Source organism: Macrobrachium nipponense, chromosome 7 (genome assembly GCF_015104395.2).
Source record: "Macrobrachium nipponense isolate FS-2020 chromosome 7, ASM1510439v2, whole genome shotgun sequence".
Classification (NCBI taxonomy): Eukaryota; Metazoa; Arthropoda; class Malacostraca; order Decapoda; family Palaemonidae; genus Macrobrachium; species Macrobrachium nipponense.
Window position 1 is genome coordinate 9,601,716 of NC_061109.1, and position 22,818 is coordinate 9,624,533.

Sequence of the window (22,818 nt, forward strand, 5' to 3'; positions counted from 1 at the left end):
CTTACGTAGCCCCCGAGTGACCATCGAAGTGACTGTAAATAGGTCTGAAGTCACTCGAGTCGGTTTGATTTATCCTTTTTTTCGGGATCAAGGTGGTCTGTCCCGTTGCAGCCAAGTCTGTTATTATGCTGTACTGTAGGATCGTATTGTACAGCATCATGCTTTTCTGGTCATTGGCAGCTCTAAAGTCCCCTGGACGTAACCCATCTGGTTGAGGTGCCAATCCCAGCCTGGTTTTCGATTTTGTCCATTTTATATCCTCTGTTGATACTGGTTCAATAATAGAAATTTTTGGGAAGATCTCCAGGTTTCCCTCACGTGGATTTTCAATTTGCGCCGGACTCTCTGTCCCAAACAATCTCCCCCACCCCCAAATTCCTCAGTCCCCTGGCAGAAGGGTGGGGTCGAGTGCCACTCTCGGTTTTTGGAAACAGCAAAGTTTTTAGGTAAACGTCGCATATTGAGCAGTAATCATTCCAATAGTGTTTTGTAATGTTGTAATATGTTAGAGGATGATGTATCTATAAAATGAATGCCTTTGTGACTGGCTAAAACAACACCCGTATATGGCCACATGGTCCAGTCCCCTTCAAGTGCCAATTTCTGTTTTTTTTTTTTTGCGAATAGCAAAGTTACTACGTAGCCAATTCGTGTAGGACTGTGTGCATAATAGCTAATTAATATAGTTTTTTGATATTGGAAAATGTTTTACTATGTTGTGCATAACAAGTGTGTGACCTTGGAAGTGGCTGAGATGCCATATATCGCCATATGGTCCATTTCCCTTCGAGTGCCACTTTCTGGTTTTTTTTTGAAAAAAGCAAAGTTATTAAGTAAACGCTGCATATTGAGCAGTGTCATGCTAGCATATTTGTTTTATTGTTTTATTAATGAAATATGTTGGAGGAGGTGTGTTGTATCACGTGCATGCCCGGGGCATGGCTGAGATGCCCTTGTTGCCATATGGGCCGATTCCGTTTGAGTGCTAAATTTTGTGTTTTTTTTTTTTGCAAAAAAAAGTTATAATAACTAAATTGATGTAGGACAGTGTTTAATCATATAACTAATTAGTATAGTTTTGTTCTTTTATACTGGAATGTGGGTGTATGGTGTGTTTTTATCACTTGCTTGACTGGGGCATTGGCTGATATGCCCTTGTTGCCCATGTGGGCCGATCCGTTTCGAGTGTTCATTTCTAATTTTTTTTTTTGCTCGTTTCTAATGTTTTGCTTTTTTTCAGTCATTGCTTCCAAGAGACAAAGACGTCTGGGGGACGATGCAATCAGTGCACTCCTCAATGAGTTAGAGAGACTTTGAGGATGAACTGGAGTTACAGACTGAAGCAGAGGAAGAGGAATCTGCCGCCATTTTCGGAGGAGGAAGACGATGACCCGAGTGGGCAAGCTGGCGACTCGGAAGAGGGAGAGGGAGAGGATGGATATCCTCTTGACCTCTCCCAAGGGGATGAGGACGAGGACGATGCCGATGGGGGGAGGCATTGGGGGTTAGTGGGACTGTTCCCATTGTTGTAACAACAACAACAACAACGAGTACTACAACCGCCGCACCTACACCTGGTCCGTCAACCTCTCGGCCTGAGGACGTGCTCTCCCCGGTCAATCTTAAGAGTACGAAGAGGAGGAGGGGTGCCCTCCAGCCCACCCGGGGAGCTCCTCCTATCCAGCTCATTGGCCCTGAGGTTGTCGAAGCACATGATGGGACCAAGTGGCGGAGAGATCCCAATGCCCCCCTACCACCTTTGTTCACACCGATGTCACTGTTGGGGTGGAAAGAGTGAGCGACATATTCTTGCTCTTTCTGTCTGATGTTATGTTAGCAGAGATTGTCTTGCGATCCAATGATCGACTTGCCCTTTGAGGGATAATTACCATCATAAGGGCCATGTTGCCCTCAGGGACATGGACCGTAATATCAGACAATCACACCACAACAAGCGACATGTGGGATCTTCCAGAGGGCAATCCTTAGCGCGAGCGTTGTTGTTTTGCCCTACTACAAGAGTTATTCGTTTTGACGATTCTGCCACCAGAGATGAGGCGAGTGAGGACGAATCGCCTTGACCCCATTCACAAAGTCTTTCATCATGTGATGGATAATTTCCGAAAAAATCACTGTGGACGAACAGCTTGTTCCATTTAGGGGTCGCTGTCCCTTCGGAATGTATATTCCCCAGCAAACCAACCAAGTAAGTTCACAGATTTCCATTCCTTTTTTGTTCTTCATGTAATTGCTTTTACTTATTCATAATTGTTTCTTTGTTTATTATATATTTTCTTATTAGGAATAAGAATTGAAATATATCTTATGTGTTTATAAAATATAAAATATGTTATCTCTCTCTCATATATATATATATATATATATATATATATATATATATATATATATATATATATATATATATATATATATATATATATATATATATATATATATATAGTATATATATATATATATATATTATATATATATATATATATATATATATGAGAGAGAGATAACATATATATATATATATATATATATATATATATATATATATATATATATATATATATATATATATATATATATATATATATGAGGAGAGAGAGAGAGAGAGAGAGATAGCATATTTTATATTTTTATAAACACATAAGATATATTTTAATTCTTATTCCTAATAAGAAAATATATAATACAAAGAAGCAATCATGAATAAGTAAAAAGCAATTACATGAAGAAAAAAAGGATTGGAAATCTGTGAACTTACTTGGCTGGTTTGCTGGAATATACATTCCGAAGGGACAGTGTATATATATATATATATATATATATATATATATAATATATATATATATAGATATATATATATATATATATATATATATTATATATATATATATATATATATATATATATATATATTGCTACTTTTAAAATGTATATATCTCCTCTGTGACTGTAAAAATGTTATGTAGAATTGTGCAACAGTTTTTCAGATTCCTAGATAGCTTAGAGATAGGATGTTTTAAAAATGTGTGTTCAGATTTCGCATTACATATTGTAAAAGAAATATATATAACGAAGAATGTAAAAACAGAGCGATTTTCTTTGTCCATTCGAAACTACGATTGTTTCCGTATTATGTCAGCACTTTGAGATTAGAGGAACTGCAAGATCCGTTTGCTTTCCTAATCTGTCAACACGTTTGATAGCTCGAATCTTCATTTGTGTGGTTTTGAGAATCTGGCATCGAGTAGATAAGGCCTTCTGCTTCAGTCGATCGAGTAGAGTACGTGTCTTTTTTTTAACAGACTGGACTCATACGTTGTATGTCTTGCCGAGTGGCCAGTGCAGATTACATATTTTGTATATAAAGTTGCGTAAGATTTTGAAGCTTTTGGAAGAGTTACTGCCCAAAAACGTTTTGTGTCATCTCATCAGATTCTCGAGGCATTAACATCTCTCTCTCTCTCTCTCTCTCTCTGACATCCTTGAGATTATATTAACGTAACGTAAATTGGTCACTCGTAACTTGAGAATTTCATATTTTATATTTCTTAGAGTTTATTTAGTGTTAAATAGTGTTTTTTGTGGATCTGAACAAACATTGTTGTTGTAACGGCGCCTGGTTTTTGGTAAAGTGTTAAAAACAAGCCTGCAGCAAAGAAAGAAAGTTTGGTATATCAAAAAAGCAAAGTGTGTTATATTTTTATTAGTTGCAACTAATATCTAATGGTTATGATGGTTTGGTAAGAAAGTAATAACGGATAGGAACAGTGGTTAACTAATAACTAAATAACAGATGGTACGAAGGTTTGGTAAAAACTGATGGTTACAATGTTTGAGTGAAAAGATTTACACTTTTACACATTGCAAATTTTTGTGTTTTGTGTTTGTTTCATTTTGTGCATTTTTTCATTTTCTTATGAAGTGTGCCTTTTATTTATATTTTCATTTACATTCACAATTTAATTGACTTAGTTGTTTCATTGCTTAATCATTGGACATTTAATTAAATTTAACACTTGTGAATTAATTTGCATTTACATAGAATTCTTTTCAAGTTTTATGTTGTTTAGCACTTGTGAATTAAACTTCAAATTTTCAATTATTGCCTAACACCTGAATTTAAATTGAATTAATTTTCTTGAATTTTTGTGATAAACTAATTTTGATTTAATTTTACTTAATTTGATTCAAGAATCAATTAAACTTTACTTTGTTTTCAAGTAACAGTAATTTTCCCTGATATTGTGAATTTCACTTATAAACGTTTGAGCTTAATAATAAATTTTTGTATTTAGAATTTTTATAAGTATTTCATTTCTAACCAGATATTTGCATTTCATTATATTGATGTTAGGTAGAAACATAGAATGGTAATTGATCGGCTTCCCTCAATTTACTGACGTGACTTAGAACCAGGGAAGTACTTAGACTTCTGAAATCAGGGAAATACTTAGACTTTTAAAGTGTTGATTGAGTGATGCCTTTGATTCATTTAATTACTTACAAGATTACCTCACACCTGTTTTGATGAACTTAGTCTGATTTTCTGCAATACTGGTGAGTTGTTAAGGGATCACTGTTGCCTTTAGAGTATTCAGTCGTTTAGTACCTGTGATGAGGGTTCAGGTGTCTGGCTTTTGTGAGGTAACAATAAATGAATGGTAAGCGTAGTAACCAGATACTTGGCACTTCGTAAATATATATATATATATATATATATATATATATATATATATATATATATATAGTATATATATATATATATATATATATATATATATATATATATATATATATATATATATATATATATATATATATATATGATGTATGTATATACTCCTATATATATTCTTATTATCATTATTATAAATATTATTATACATACTAACTTGTTTTTATTTTGCTTTTCATTTGACATGATTTGCCTTTTTTAGATACTAATTCTATTCTTTTTCTTCCTATAGGTACGGCATCAAGCTTGTGTCGGCGTGTGATGCCGATTTGCATTGTATATCCAAGCGATGCTTACTTGGGAAGGACACAGTGAGAGTGCCGAGAGGGCAGACGTTGGGAGAAGTTTTCACGACGGACCTTGTGCGACCGTTTCGCCGAAGGGGTCGCACAGTGATGACTGATGACTTCTTTACGACCTTGCCTCTCGCCTTATCACTCGCTGACGATGGCATGTATTTGTGTGGCACCATTCGGCAGAAACCTTATATCCCTATGGAACTTTCTGAGAATGTGCTTCCCGTCAAGGACTCAGTGGCCGTGTCAATTATGAACACAGTTTGACTCTGGTGTCAGCAAGTCAGCAAGTCAGCAAGTCAGCAGGACTAAGAAGGTGATGCTGTTGAGTCCCCTGCATCATGATCCGTCTGAAATCGAAGACGTAAGACGTTTTTTCTACGGGATATTGAACATAATTATGGTAAATTCTTATGTTCTCTATACGTCCATGCCATCGCAAAGGTTCCTCAAGGAGTTTGCCATTGAATTTTGTGCTCCCCTTCTAAGTCATCGGTATTTCATGATGACCAACTTGTCAAGGCCCCTGCGTATCCTGATGGCGGATACGTTTAGGCTGGTGAGCTGGAGCATTGACCTCTTCCTGCCATTGGCCACGTCAAGTTTGCCCTCTAAAGACATGGCCCACAAGACGAACACAGCATGTTTGCGATGCGAATGGGCCCGTCTGCCTACAGCATCAAATTGTCTTGTGTCCGAAGTGTGTGTCTTCTATTTTTACTACTTGTTTGCATAAATACTATAATTTTAATCTTTACAAAAACCATATATCATCCAATTTTTAGCTAAAATATTGCAATAATTTTTATATTTTTGTCGATATTTCCAAATTTTCGAAATTATTCCCTTTTCGAAAAAAATTTTTTATTTTTGGTCAGATATTTTTATAGCTGCAAAATAATGTTCAAACATCCAGCAAACAACACCTCGAAATGACACACCCTTCTTCCATTTCAGGTAGCAAATTTGGCCGTGTACTTGACGTGGTCGGGGGCCCTTTTACTGTACATATCCCGATAGGTAAATTGCCATACCGCTATAAATTTGTGTTCTCTATAGAATTTGTGATATTCTGGTAGATTTTCATGCATAAATATCATACTTATAGTAGTTACAGCCATTATTATAAGAAATTTTCATGGTAAAACGAGGTCAACAAATGACCTTTACACCGGGGTCTGATTTTTTTTTTGATGACTGTAAAATAATGTTCAAACATGTAGCGAGTCACCGTAATAGTTTTTATGCAAATTCACACATAATAGATAACTAAATAACATGTTGAAAATTATTAATTAGTTAACTGATAACATATTGAAAATTACATTCCATTCCTCCATTCAGGTATCATATTTGGCCGTCGCACTTGTTGTGGTCATGAGCCATTTACTGTCATATCCATTAGGTAAGTTGCCATACAGCTATATATTCTTGTTCTCTATAGAATTTGCGATATTCTGGTAGATTTCATGCCTAAATATCATATCTTTATAGTAGTTCAGTCCATTTTTATAAGAAATTTTCATGGTATAAACGAGGTCAACAAATGACCTTTACATTGGAGAAGTTTTTTGTTAGATTTTTTGTTGATGACTGAAAACACAAAGCATCCCCTGTTCTCTGATGAACCATTCCACTTATTTGTTCTCAATGTTTTTGTGCTTTTCTTGTTTTTTTTACTTTGAGTGCAACTGCTAAATAACTGATCATGGGGGCAAAGAAAGTTCCAAGTACCAGTCCTTCTGTAAAAATGGCGAGAAACACTATAGAATTAAGAAAGAACTCATAGCAAAGTGTTGGAGAGTGTTGCATCTCTATCACAGTAAGAAAATGCTGATAGTGAATTTAAGGCCAGCAGAGACTGGTTTGAAAAATTCAGAGAGCGAACGAGCATACATAACGTACCTACTTCAGTGATAACGACCTGTTTGCAAAGTGAAGTGATGTAAAACATTTTGTGAAGAATTATCATCCCAAGCAAAGATGTTGTTGGGATGATAATTGTCATGCGTCCAGAGGAGCTGCTACCAGCTGTGCGGACTGTCCAATCACGCTGGTGTGATCGACGGTTGGGTGACTGGTAGCGTCCACCAATATGCCACGGTCCCAGAAGCAGCTGAAGCTGTTCCCAGGGACCTGGGGTGCCTCTTCCCAGCCTCAACTCGTGCACGGTCTGATGGGACTCTCACGTCAACCCTAGGTACCGGTCTGGCGAGTCACCTGAGTGACTCTTTACCATCCTTCCGCTCCGTGCCTGGGTCCTGACGGTGAGCTTACTTAACTGTCTGGTACCTTGGCTGCATGGTCAACAGCAGGTGACCGTACACTCAGTGATGCTCGGAGCGGTGGCTGGTACCTCCACGGTCCCCGTCTTTCTCTTCCCTGACGAAGGAGAGACAGGCCCCGTTCCCGAAGGAATGGAGGACCAGCGGAAGGCCCACCTGTCTCACTGGAGCGAGACAGACCCTTAGAAGTCTCTGTGCGAGACTTTTTGGAGGGGGCGAGGCCACCTTCTTCTTCCTTGGCTGGGGGGCCTTGGAAGTAGAAGGGGAAGAGGCGGCAGAAGACGACGACGAAGACGAAGATGAAGAAATAGACGCCGACACCTTCCTCTTCTTCTTTGACTTCCTCAGGACAGCAGACAGGTCTCCCATCCAGGCTGGAGCTGGGGTGGCTGCGAGGGCAGCGGGGCCCAGCTCCACCTGGAAAGGAGAAACTGAAGGAGCGGCAGCACTTCAATGGGCAGAAACAGGGGCAGCAGGCATGGCAACGGCAACAGGTGGAAGATCCAACGGCGAGCTCTTCGGGCTCTTGAAGTCAGGCGTAGGAGCGAGGGCAGCAAAACCTGGGGGAGGGGGTAAATACTCCCTCTTGGGAACGTGTTGCAACGGGGCCTGCACTGCAGCCGTGGTGACCATCGTCACTTGCTGGGTGTAAACCAGGTGAAGAGGAGCCGTGTACCCCAGGGGTCGAGACTGTTGTGGTCGTACTCGACTCCACCAGTGAGTAACCGGGGCTGTAGCCAGATGGAGAAGGAGTCCCTGGATACTCGGAGTGCCTGGAAGACTCAGCGAACGCCACACCTGCTGTAGATCCCCACCCACAGAGGCAGACACACCTGAGGAAGGAACAGTCGGGTTAATGGGGGGTTCCTGTTTGCTCAGCGGGAGAAAGATCCCCCCCTGAGCGGACAGAAGACCCCAAGTACAGCTGAAGGTCGGGATGTTTCCCTCCCTCCTCTGCACTTGACAGATCGAGTGAAGAGGCAGAAAGAGACTTGGCCCACGAAGGGGAGAGAGCCATACGAGGGAGCTGACGAGGGGGGAGGAAAGAAGACAATGTGTCCGTCACCAGAGGTGTCAAAGGAGAGCTTTCCGACGACACCTTTCGCTGACTTACGTGGCTTCTTCCTCTTCTCGTACCACTCCCACTGCTCCTCCGACCAAGAGACACAACAAGCACATGTCAATAAACGATTGCATTCAGGCCCTCGACACCTTGTACAAAGGGCATGAGGATCCACCACTTCACTAGATCGGAAAGCACCACACTTCCGTCCTCCCACTCCAGGGCACAATCTCCAGTTGGATGGGGGGCGCGAGGGCTTATCCAAATCATGGGATTGCATTTTGCAATACCAAAACAAACAAAAGAAATACTTACAGATGTACACACTAATACACAAGGATAAAGGCTAAAAGCCAAAAAGAACATTAACAATCTTACGACAGAAGTGGGCAGAGAGGTCAACACACGTCTGCACCCGACAGCGGTCGAAAGCAAAGTGGAATGTTCATATCCAGTCAGGCGGGACTCCCAACCATCAGATAATCAGTTACTACCTAACTACCTTGTTATTAAATCTTAAGACTGGTCAAGCTGGCGCTGAAAGTAATTCCTTTTGTAAAGGACCAATGGCTTGTATAACATGTCAGAATAACTAGAGTTTCTGTTGGTCAAGCTTAGACTGAGTGTATTGTTCCTTTAGGCCCTTGAGGTTAGGCAGGTCCCGGTGGTCATGTTGTAATAACTACAACTTCAGCACAAGTCATCTGCGTCAGTGAGTAGTAGAGAACTCGAAGGTCCTGCACACAACTTCTCCTCCATACACGAGAGTCAAGATAGCAACATGGGAGGTTCACCGTTTCCCCTCCATACATGATAGGTATACCACATGGGAGGTTCTTCAGACTTGGGCGATACCTTGGAGTCCTTACCGACTGAGTTGGACAACCAGGTGAGGAGATTTGCTTTTACCTCCATAAATAAGGAGTATAGATTACCAGCTTTGGAAGATACTTCTGACTCAGTATGGTACCTTAGACTCAACACTGACGTTATTGTACTTTCTTTGCAAACATCCTCACCTACCGAGTTAGATAACTAGGTGAGGATACATATATTCATACATGGTAGGTTGACAGTGAGTTACCTATGTATGCACTGTGGACAGGTCGGGCTGAATTAGATTGATCCCACCTCCATTAAAATTTTTTTAATCGGGCTAATTCAGGTGTTCAGGAAGTGTATTGCAATATGAAATTTTCATAATAAAACTAATATTGTAATATTTACCTGAACACCTGAATGATTCCCACCCTCCTCCCCACTTCAATTTGATAGTGAATGATTCAATTGAAGAGACAGGCCTTTGGTGGCCGGTATTTGCATCAGCATTGCCAACGGTAACACAGGGAACTCATTTGACTAGATTTTACCTGCAGCCTTGGTAACGCTGACAGTTAAACTTGCCCACTTAGAGGGTAAATCTGTGGGGATATAGTTCGGGCTGGTCAGTGACCAGGGCTAATTCAGGTGTTCAGGTAAGTATTACAATATTAGCTTTATTATGAAAACTTCACTTTTATGAACAAATCCATTAGTCATAGAATAGTTTAATTACCAAATGTAGGGAGGACAAAGCAGGTGAAGCCAAGAAAGGAAGACAGCTCTCAGAAGTCCAGTCCCGTGGAGGAATATCTGAAACCAAGGCCAAAAGGAGCCCTTGTAACAGTAATGAGTGTGTGATAGAAGAATCTAAGGGCAGGCTCTTCTGCAAGTAGTGGGTCTGCTGTGGAAGGCCACATCATGACCATAAGGAGTATAAAGAAAATTTGTAAAAACATCCATTGTGCCTAACCACTGAGGAATTAATCATAAAAATGAGAAAGGTGATTGATTCAACCCTTCCCTGCTGAATGTGTGACAATGGGCCCCTACAAATAGTGTCTTATGAGCGACATAACAAAGATAAAACTTAGCAACAGGGGTTTGATAACAGATGTTATCTTCTTTATCTCCTTCCCCTTCCAAGTAAGGATGGTAGAGAGCTCCAAATAATCTGTAAACTTCAGGTAGGATAAAAAGGCATGGATTTCATGGGTACATCAGAATGCCCACGTAACCTGTAGCCAGTGAAAAGTGGAATACAGTACTTATGTTCAGCAAATCTTTTGATGTTTATTCAGAAGCAGATGACCTGATTCTTCATGCTGAAGACAGGATCAGCGAACTGTAGCATGACACAGGAGACTCAGAGGCAATTGAGAGACAGAACCATTGATTGGGGTGAGGAAACTCTAAAAGAGCATGAAGTTGATTGACATGCTTAAAGGAGGCCAGGGTGCAAAATTTATACGAGATGCACCAGACAGGTTCATAGAACAGTTTAGTACAGTGAGCACAAACCCACTTTTGAAATTCTGTGAACAAGAAAAGCAAAGCAAATAAATAGGCACTAAAAATTATAATGACAGAAGTTACATCATGAGCAAGGGAATAGCTGCAAAAAATTAAATGAGCAGTAAGCTACACACAGTAACAATTCACCAACACATTGGTTGCTGGCTGAAGTTATATAACCACATTGCACACAAAAAAAGAATGAAAATGAATAAAATTGATACTGAAAATAAATCCTGTCAGTATAACGAAAATAGTAGTGTATTCAGAAGGATCTAGCAATCGGCATTACATTCTTATTGGAAATATTTTTGTTGTGCACCTAGATACATTTCTGCACTGTTAAAAACTATTTGTTGATCATCATGTTTCTTTGTTTGTATGGTGCTTTTTACGTTGCATGGAACCAGTGGTTATTCAGCAACGGGACCAACGGCTTTACGTGACTTCCGAACCACGTCGAGGTGAACTTCTATCACCAGAAATACACATCTCTCACTCCTCAATGGAATGGTCGAGAATCGAACCAGCGACCACCGAGATGGGACGCTAATACCATACCAACCACGCCGCTGAGGCGCTGATCATCATGTTTGTACTAAAGTTTAATGATTAGAGTATGATTCTTAGAAAATGTCATCCCAGGGGTGTGGATAACAACAGTATTGACTTGTTGCAAATGACGTTAAAATGTGAAACAGCAAAAATTCAATGTCAGGTAAATTATCATTGCCATTTTTTAAACGACTTAAACCAAAGTTAGTCTTTTGATGATATCAGAGATAAAACAATTCCAAGTAAAAATAACATTATATTAAAGCAAAGCTCCAAAGATTGTCTCTTAAGTACAGGATGTCTACACCAGAAAAGCAAGTTAGTAGAAAAATAGTGACATACTACTTGTAGCAGAAATGGCCCATCGTGTAACAATTGGTATTACACTTCTGTTGAACTGATACTATATTTACCAACTCAATTATTTTTTTTTTTGCTATGATTGGTAAAGTTCTAGATTTTTAAATTAAGTATTCAGGAAGATGTATTGAGGACTTATATTGAAAATTTTCTCTATCCTTCATTTCAGACGTATACGGGGCTGCACAAGTGGACAAAAATCGTTCCAAAATATCTTTTTATTTAGGCTTCATGTCTCTTGATAAGGCTCCATGTTGAAACTGGAAGTTTATGGTTGTCTTATGTATATACAGATTGCTAAGATTTAAATGCTGGATGTGTGTTATTATTAATAGGGCTTAGTTTCTCCAGACATTTGAGTCTTAAGTAGACTCTTCTCGGGCTGGTTCTCAGGGATTAATCCTGAGAAGAAGGAAAAGAAGGGAAAAAATAATAAAAATAAAAAAATAAAATAAAATTAGACTTTATTTAAGAAACCTGTCTTATTTAAAAGAAATTGTTGTTACTAATTGCAAAATCTTTGCTTCAGCAGAATACTTTTCATTTTTGAATTCCGTAGATAAATTGATCTTTGTTGGGTCCAGTTTGGGCATTCGACAAGTAAATGCTGCATTGTCATGGGTGCTTGACATCTATTACACTTTATTGGGTCAGCATCAAGTGACCATGCGAGAATTGTGTCCTATACGGAGCCTTGTTAGGATTACCTCTTTTGATCTTTCTTTTTGTGAAGATGTCCTCCATGCATACACTTCAGTTTTTATGTTTTTAAGTTTATTTGTGGTTGGCACTAAGGCCCATTCTCTTTCTCCAATCATGGTATATCAATGGTTTGATAGATGTTTATCCAGTCTGACACTGGGGCATGTGTAATTGTTGGAGGGAAAGTGCAGGCTAATTTGGCAGCGGAGTCTGCATTTTCATTTCCTTTTATTCCCACGTGAGCTGGAATCCAACATATTTCTATTGATAATCGTGATTGGAATTGATGAATTTTTATTTGTATTTCTTATACTATCTGGTTTAGTGAATTATACTGTCTTATAGCATCTATAGCACTACGTGAGTCACTGAAAATAAGACACTTGCTTTTTCCTCAGATATCATATCAAGAGCCATTTGTATGGCTGTGACTTCGGCAGTAAATATTGATGATATTAAAGGTAAGCCTCTTTTGATTAACAATTTTTCGAATATGCAGATGCTCCTACTCAAACATTATTTTTGGAGCCGTATTGTTATTAATTAACGGGGATGCTTCAAGGGTAACACCTGCCTCTACCAGAAACGAGCTTGTTGCGGACGATCGGAATGCTCCTGTGCCACAATCGCACCCATTCATAGTGCACTGCATCGAGAGTTTTTAATGCAGTTCTGAGGCGGATGAATATATTGGACAGCAGTAATCTATTATGGATAAGGCTGTTGCCTTATATATCTTTAATAAATGTCTCGCTTTGTTCCCAAATTAGTGTGTGATAACTTTTTCAATATTGCAAGGGCTTTGATGCCCTTGTCTTTAATGTGTTGATGTGATCTCTTTCCAATTTAAATGTTGATCAAATATCACTCCTAGATATTTGATTTTTGCACAAAATTGTATTTCAGTACTATAAAGGTGAAGTTTGATTGTTTGGTTCTTCAGCCATCTTTTGTCTTTGTAGATGATTGCTTTGTTTTATCGGTTGAAAAAAATAATTTAAATGCAACTGAATTTGTCCAACTACATATATTTGAAATGGCAGTATGAGAACTCTCTGAACATGTCTCAAATTGCTACTCGTATAGTAAATAACAAAGTCATCAACATATAAACTGTTTTTTTTTTTAACCACTCGGTAAATTTATAGTAAGGTTATTAATTGCTAAAGAAAACAATGCACAGCTCAGGACACTGAGTAGAATTTTCTACTCATTATGAAAAGTTCTGTTTGTTAAAAAGTTCTTAATAAATATTGGTAAGTGGACTCTTAGTCCCTTGGAGTGGAGTTTTTGCATGATGTTATGTTTCCATGTTGTGTCGTATGCTTTTTCTATATAAAAAAAATATAGCTAGTTAATTTTTTTTTTTGTTCAACGCCTTTTTTTATACGATCCTCTAAATGATTTAAGGATCTAGGGTTGATCTGCCAGCTATTGAACCTGATTGTGTTGGTGTTAAAATGGATTCTTATACGTTAATCGTGCATTAGCCATTTTTTCTAAGATTTTGCATAGGTAGCTTGTTAGAGATATCGGTCTATAATTGGATAGATTACTTGCATCCTTTCCTGGCTTATTTATGGAATTATTATAGCATGTTTCCATTTATCAGGAAAGACACGTTTTAGCCAGATACTATTATAAAATTCTAAATAATATGATTTAGCTATAGGAGCTAATTTTTCTATCATTTCAAATATTTTATCATACCTGGTGCGGAGGGATGACGAGTTGATGGCATTATCTAGTTCATCCATGTTGAAAATATAATTATATTCCAGGTCTTCAAGAGTTTCAAAATTGAGTATTATATTTCTTTGTTTTCCGATATTTTGAAAAAATTATATCTAGGCTAGAGTAAGCACTGATGTTTCAAATGCTTTCCAATTATATTTGATATTTCATAAGTATCGTAGTATTTTTTTCATTTTAATGTATTGCACTTCTTGGAGGTTTTATAGGGTGTCCATTGATTTTCCTTATCTTTTGCCAGATATCCCTTGTGGGTGTGTTTGAAGATATGTTTGAGACATATTCTTTCCATGATGCGATTTTTTCAGCTATCACATTTTTCTAAATTTGGGTGTATATTTGTATATAGTGGTTTAATGTGGTCAATTGTTATGTTTTTGTTAAACTATTTTGTTTAATATGTTTATATTCTATAGGGCATTTTGTTGAGTGATTAAGGCGAGTTTTGAGTCTGTTAAGATTGCGACCCAATATGTTTTTTTTTAAGGTTGTTTAAGGTGGATTCCACCATGGGACAGGGGATTTTGTGGAATGTGATTTTGGTTTTTGGAATACTTTTTATCTGCAGCATTTATTATGAAGTTTGAGAAGGATTCACATGTAGTATTGTGATCTTCGTTATGTGGGAATGGTGGTATGTTTCGAGTGTATAGGAAATATTTATCCCAATTAGCCTTTTGGATATTATATCTTGTAGGTGGCAATATTTTGACATTACTTTAAGTAGTTCAGAATGACTGGGAAATGGTCACTTGTGTATGAATCGTCTAGGACATTCCATTCAAATTTCTCGGCTACATCATTTGAACATAATGAAATGTCAATTGAGGAAAAGGTTAGGAGTGTATTTGGAAAAATATGTTGGCAAACTTCACTTTCACTGACAACACAGGTTGTGTTTCATTATAGTTTTTTTCTATGTTGGTTCCAGGTATGTCAGTGGGGTTATTAGTATCCCATAAAGGATTATGTGCATAAAAATCTCCAACTATAAGTAGGGGTTCGTGTATACTTTTGCTAATAAGTTCAGAAATATCACTAAAATTTGGCTGGTTATATAAATTACAAAGTGATTTTACTTTTATCAGGCATATACAGTTTAATAGTTGTTATTTGATATGGCATAGATGGTATGTTGAAAGGTTCATATGTTAAGCTATTAAGAACGTATATAGCTGTGCCTAATCTTCCAGCGTCAGTTGGTGAATAACAGGCAATTTTATAGTGTTCGATATTTGTAGGGTTACTTCCTATATGTTGTAGGACATAAGCATTGGTGTGGTCTCGTATGATTCTTTGCAATTCACCCAGACGTAGTCGGGTTAAGAGGCCATTATATTCCATTGAATAATTTTATATTCCATTATTGGAGGAATTGGTGTTAAATTCTGTAAATTGATTGCTGATTTTTACATTGCCTCGTAGTTTATATGCATTTGAATTATTTTTTTTAATCGTGTATTTTTATGTTGATTAGATTCAGCAGTTTTGTTTTTCATAATTGAATATTAATAAGTCTACTTTTGATTTTATAATATCCTTTTCGTATTTTAAGGATTCAGAACATAATTCGTTCTCGTGTTGGTGTATCAAAGGGCATTTCCTTAATTTAATAAAATTGTCTATACAATTTCGTATTGTCCTGTCTTGGTACCTAGTTAGTTGGTTATATGCAGGTACTTACAAAGCATTCATTACAACCACAAGACGAAGCATGTTTGGTAATGTTAATTATTGGTTCAGAAGTATTTGATCTAGCTTGAGAAATTTCTGGTTTTGATTCTATTGGTCCTTTTCTGTAGTGATAAGGACTGTTGGTTTGCGGGGTTATTTGTTTTGTTGTTGTTAATAGAATATTTGGGTCTTGTGGATGGTTGGGGAGTGACAATTACATTTTGGTTTGGTCTGATGGTAAGATTAATTGATTCTTTACTGTCCATATGTTGGCTGTTTGATTGGGATTGAGGGTAATTATGTATTTCCACTTGTGATGAGGTTAGTACAATATCTTTTTTAAATTGTACTCCTGGTGTAGCTGAAGTATCTTTGGATTGATTGTAATTTTCAATATTCACTTTGTTTTCCCTTAGGTGGGGTTCGTTCTCGTATTCTTTTCGTTTGGTCAGTTCGATTATTATTATTATTTGACTCCTCTTCCATTGGAAGTTCTTTTCCATGGATATCTGAATCTTCTGTTATTAGTGGTGCTGGCGGATATATCAACTTGCTTGTTTTGGGGTTCAGCATTATTGATATGAGAATTAGTTTGTACCTTTATACATATTATCGTTATTTTTTTTTTTTATGGTGCTTTTTTACGTTGAATGGAACCAGTGGTTATTCAGTAACGGGACCAACGGCTTTACGTGACTTCCGAACCACATCGAGAGTGAACTTCTATCACCAGAAATACACATCTCTGGCTCCTCAATGGAATGGCCGGGAATCGAACCTGCGACCACCGGGGTGGAACGCCAACACCATACCAACCATGTCAATGAGGCGCTCGTTTGTTCTTAACGTGATTGATATTTAGATTTTTCGTTACATTTGCGAAAAAGTGGCTTTTTAGATGTTAGATTACCGACTCCTCTTACTTTTAGCTCGGGTCTAGCAAGCTTCTTTGACTGACATTCCTGTTCTTTTCATTAAAAACTGGAGCTCTGTGTCCTGTTGATAAAAGGAGCATTCCTTCGATTTTGCGTGATGGGGATTGTCCACAGTTAATACATTTGGAGATTTACACTTTTAATTATAGTATGAGTGTCTGATGCACACACTGCACTACTGCTTTATTATGGCATTTTTGTATGTGTGCCATACTTTGAACAATAAGTAGGTACACTTAAGTGGTTTTGGAAGCACTTCTCGATTTTGTTCAAGAATTTTGATTTGAGTGGGGAGATCTTTGCCTGTAAATTTTATTTTTGCAATATTATTTTGTTTTTTTTATCTTTCCTACTTGGAATTGAATAGATTTCTAAATCATGTATATTAATGTATCTTACTTTAGGGAGTCAAGAATCAATTGTTTTGAGGGAAGTCCTTCAATGTTGGGTAAAATAACTGTGCCCTGGATATAATTTATTGTTTCATGACTTCTTATTGTTATTTTTCTGCCATTTATTTCTTTTATATTTAAAAAGGTGGTGGACTGTTTTTTCATGGTTACCTGAAGTAACCATTCCTTTTCTTTAATATATCGGCATTCCATTTCGTAAATTTCTCAAATAAATTTTGCAGGAAATTCAAGCCCACAGTTCTTTCCAAATAACGCTAATTAATATATATACTAAGCCAAAATGCAGTAATGCAGGGAGAGCATGAGAACTGAAGTTGGCTTGGACCAGATTAGCCAACTCTGCCCAAGAGCAGTGTTGTATAGCATAGATTTTTACTTACGGTAATTGTTGGAAGATGATCCTGGGGAGATGGCTGCAGTAGCAGGGTCTTCAGATCTATAATGAGGATTCATAAGTATACTGATAAGAAGAAGGTACAAGGCACAGATTCACTGCTTCAAGGTTAAGAAACAGACGCAGGCTTCCCAAGATTTGTCTAGTATTGATTCGACCAATGGAATTTTTACATTATGGTAAATAAGTTACGGCAAGGAAAAGTAAATGCTTTGAGGGTCTGGCTTCCTGGTAAGTAACAGAGCCATAGCCTTACAGTTTCCAAGCTAAACTATACTTAAGAATATGTAATATTCAAAATTTTCTATAAAATGAATCTTCTAAACAGCAGCCCTCATAAAAAATCTCTGTAATTATGTAGCTGGTATGTACATACTACTTTTAAGTCTGTTGAGTTGATGGGTTGCTCATTTCTTAGTTTTGCCTAGGTGATGTTCATTTTTGCTTCATACTTCACAACTACAAAGCAAGCAAATGCTTCTGTCATATTTTTTTTTATAAGCATACTAGGCTCTTGTATAACTTCTTTCTCTGCCTTCCCTCCACAACACAGTTGCTTCTTGCTAGAAAGCTCAACTTCATATCCTGACTGTTGTGATCATGCATCAGTACGACTGATTTCCCTTATCCAAGTAGTTACTTTGGTCTTCCAGAAAGCTTGAGTGAACAGACTAAAAGAATTGAAATCTTAGTGGCAATGGAACTTGAACAAGCTCACCTGCCTTCTCAAGTTCGTTTCAGAGACACCAGTGTTGATTGTTTTTGTTTGTTTGTATGGTGCTTTTACGTGCATGGAACCAGTGGTTAGTTCACCAACGGGACCAACGGCTTTACGTGATTCCGAACCACGTCGAGAGTGAACTTCTTCTATCGCCAGAAATACACGTCTCTCCTCAATGGAATGGCCGAGAATCGAACCTGCGACCATCGAGGTGGGACGCTAATACCATACCAACCACACCACTGAGGCGCTCCACCAGTGTTGAGGTGTTAAAGCAGAACTGTAATGTCTCGTGACAATTTGAATGTATGAATTTAGTTTTGTGACTAAAGAAAGATTCCCATGCTAAAGTAATAAAAATGAGGAAAGGGATGATGTGTTGGATATTTTTTTCTACAGAATTTGCTAATTTATGTATATGCTAATCTCCCTTATTTTGTAACTAATTACTTGTATTGGATCCCATAAATGTGTATTCCATGATAGTAATTTTTTCTGGTTTTGGAAAACATTGGTTGTACAGAAACCTGTGAATCATAATCGGCCTTATTCTGTGTTGAGATGACAGTAACTAGAATTGGCACGAGTACAAATACACTTCTTGTATGGACATGCAGCACATCAGCACTAGACATTAGGCATGAGTAAAATAAACACATTGTATGGACAAGTTTTAATAAAATAAAAGAAAATCACATACATTTTACCAATAAGAAAACATTTTTATCTAGATTCTATAGACAGTATAAGGCCATAATAAATAAGAAATTAAAGATTTTTTTTTAAAGATGTGGCATTTATGCATGTGACCAAGTAGTACTGTAAATTTTGTGTGAATGATATATAAATGTAACTTGCATTAGATTCACTTGCAAGATAAAAATATCTTGCAAGATATATCTATACAACATTCACACAAAATTTACAGTACTACTTGGTCACATGCCTAAATGCCACGTCTTTAAAAAATCTTTAGTTTCATTTGCACTGTGTATAGTTAACCCAAAATTAAATGCCATTTCCTCTGTACTAACATAACATGGGCACGATAACTTGGCTGTATGTGCCTGTCTAACATAGTTAACTCTAACAAAATATAAAATAAGAAAATTTAAGGCAATTTCCTCTTTGTACTAATGTAATATGGGTACTAGAATTAGGCTGTTTGCTTTAGAGTGGATGCTCCCAGAAAACAACATTGTAATAATGAAAACCATTAAGTTTGCAATTACATCTACATTTTATCATTTGAAAATGCAACTAAAATATCTTTTGACACTAGTCTAAACTACATTCTAATATTCTACCTGTTTTGTTTGAAAGAAAACTAAGTCAAACACTGTACCTGCTTGCTGAAAACCAAATACAGTTTGCAGAATAATGTGGCATGAAAGACACAAACTCTAACAGTACAAGATTGAAGAAGATACAGTATTTATTGTACTATAAATATTTCCTCTTAAAAAAATAGATTACTATGTAACTTTTTGTACTTCTGCTTTGTTACCTAACTCAGGTACTAATTGCCTGCTTCAAGAGGTAGTTTCAGAACTTGCCTTATCATGACAATGTTGTACAATATTCCTGCAATATGTAAATACTACTAATTACATATTTTCTCTCGTTAACAAAACAAGTAATATAATTATGACATAATACACATGGCAGTTGTTATCCCTACTAAAGTCACGAAGTGGTCTCAGACTTTTAAATGGATTAGGGTGAGAAGGAAGCGTAATGTTTATATCTTGTAAACGCTCCAAAACTTTAAGTTCTTTATCAGCCTCTTCCTTGGAGAAGGATGTAAATATCAGAGGAATATCAGGATCTGAGATAATGAGCTTCAGACTCTGTGGCCATGTGTACATTTCTGATTCAGAATGTGCATGAAATCCACAGTTGTATGCTATAACTGCATCAGGCTTGAAAAAATGCTTCTTTTTGACATACTGGTGATAAAGCACATTACAGAACCTATACTCAAACTCCCTGTCACTCTGTTTACACTCTTTACAAACAGGGAATTCACCATTACTATAAACAACATCCTCTGGAACTGGATCATCCATAAGAGGAACAGCTTCTGGACCTACAAATGATACTCTAAATTTCTTCAGGTTTGGCAAACGATGAGCAATATATTCCCAATGAGTCAGATACAGAAGTTCTCTCATACCATCAGCACCTACCACATGAATGTTTAGTTCTGCAATATCACAGATTTTCTTTTTATATTTTCCAATATATAATTGCTCAAGAGCATATAACAGTGTCATAGAATCTGTCACAGTTTCTGACACCATTATGTTGTATATCATGACGGTAAGCTCATCAGCAAAACGGACATCTGTCAAAACTTTTTTGAGCATTTCTGCATCTGTTAATGTCACTTTTTGACTGAGGCCTGTCTCTGAATTCAATAGCTGTGTCATATCAACTGGTAGAGGCTGAAAGTTTTCCTTTATGTTTATGAAAAAACCAACGTCTGCCGAATTCCTCTGCAGTACAAACTGATCCACGCTGACACAAGTAAGGTACCTACCACACCAGTGCCTATGCTCATCAATATCCTGCTCAAGATGTTCTTTAGAACAGTAGAAAATTGAATTACATACTGTGCATGGAAATAGCTTGGAAAGATCAGAATCCTTGCAAATCTCACAAACTTTTGGAAACCAAAGAGCTTCCCTTTCATTCTGTTCCAGGTCATGTTTGAGATTCACTGATACTGCATCCACCAATGATGTTCTGAACTGTGTCCAAATCCTAAAACTTGTAACTTTTGTTTTGGCTTCTGAAAAGACATTCTTTCCACATTTCACAGCATTTGCCAAGCAAAACTGCCTGTTGAAAAAAATCAAAGGAAACGATAGTTTAAGGGCTCATGCTAGACAGTTAAAAAAATGTACATTAATTGGTCTCATGCAAAAAATTAATTTATAATTTTGTATTTTTCATAATTAACAAAGCTGCAGCATTAACAAAGGTATATCTTCTAACACCAGCCTGGAAACCAGTAAAAACAATTAAAATTGTAATGAAAGGAATCAGTGGCATTGTAATGAAAGGGATCAGTGGCACTGGGGTTCAGCTGTTTGGCGAATTACTAGTAGCAAAACTAACGAACGTGAGGCAATTCTCGGAGCATTGGCGTTTCACTCGAATATGACATCATAACCGAAAGACATACATGCCTTATCTCTCATTGAACAGACTCACAGAATTCTCACTACATTTGAATGTAAAGGTTTCAAAACCATCACTCTGTCACTTATCCTCTTCACACTTATGTGGTCTTGTAGGATTTTGATCAAACTATTCCTGCTACATTTCTACCCTCCTTATTTGCTTCAATGGAAAACATTTTACTCTACGTATATGTACATTCCAACTTTCTCACTTTATCACCCTTCCATCTAATCTATTGCACACAGATAAATGTTTATCCTTCCTCTGTTCATCAAATTAGCTCTCTCATTCCTTTTCCAGTCATCTTCCCAACATTCCAAGTTCCAACTCACAGCAATACTACTCTCTTCCTTCTCTTCCCTCTTTGGGCTTGGTTCCCATTTGGCTCCTGCACATCACTGTCAGACGGAGACCTCCCTAATAACTAACATATCCACCCTGCTTAGGGACAAGTAGTGGGGTTGGAATGGCTTGACTCACCTAGTGGCTGCTACTGCACCCTTCAATTTAAAATTTCTCTAGTGAAATAATCAACAAACTAATTTAAAATCTGAACAAACATCACACTGTCTCCTTGTCTGCTATGTATATTTCTGTATAATTTCATAAAAATAGATTAGTTAAACTGTAAGAACACAAATACAATCAAACATATCTTATGAATCTTACGTAATCATTATTATTACTCTTACCTGTGACTTTTCCAGTCAGATTTCTGGCAACATTTAGAACAATACGAGACGAACTGGACACTGCGCACAATGCTTCAGTTTTACATGGTAATGGGCTTTTTAAACATTTAGCACACAACCCTGGATGAAATGTCTTACATACAAAGACCCAAATTCTTGCAGGGCTTTCAAACAGTCCTCAGCCATGTCTAAACCTAAAAATAAATAAATAAATAAATAAATAAATAAAAAAAATAGTTACTGTTGTACTTGCAGTACAGTGTGTACGTTATACTTTACAAGAAATATCAGTGTACTTTACGCTTTACAAAAATATCAAGCAATTCGAGTTGCGTAAGTTCACAACAGCACAAACTTTTCATTGGAACCTAACTAATAATCATATGCAAGTGTTTCAGGCACAAACGCACCATTTTTGATGTGGTGAAATCACAATTTTTTAAAGTACTGTAAATGGTATTTTTCCTAACTATACAAACCTAGGTCCTTTACAATAGGAATTACTTAAGGCGAAGACCTGGAGACGGCCGCTGAATTTTTCAAACAAGGCAGCACGGTAGTTAATTACCGTCCAGTTGTTGGTTATGCCAAGACTGGGGTTGAGCGTTCAATTTGCTTTCGGCCCAGTAAAACAGATTGACTGGGGTGGCCTGAGGTAGGCAGGCAGTATGCATAAAGGACCTAGGTTTGTATAGTTAGGAAA

At 37.2% G+C, this 22,818-nt stretch overlaps 1 protein-coding gene across 1 annotated transcript; it reads right to left on the reverse strand.

The window, feature by feature from the left end:
• Positions 1 to 19,841: 19,841 nt before the first annotated feature.
• On the reverse strand, positions 19,842 to 22,315 carry LOC135217533 (uncharacterized). Its single transcript, XM_064253499.1, has 2 exons — positions 22,116 to 22,315; positions 19,842 to 21,078 (listed from the first exon to the last, which is right to left on the reverse strand). Exon 2 carries the CDS (start codon positions 20,664 to 20,666, stop codon positions 19,842 to 19,844), a length of 825 nt encoding a protein of 274 aa, XP_064109569.1. The 5' UTR covers positions 20,667 to 21,078; positions 22,116 to 22,315.
• Positions 22,316 to 22,818: the final 503 nt, after the last annotated feature.

Excerpts from the sequence above, each read along its gene's own strand:
- LOC135217533 (XM_064253499.1), bottom strand. The coding sequence starts at position 20,666 with ATGACACAGCTATTGAATTCAGAGACAGGCCTCAGTCAAAAAGTGACA.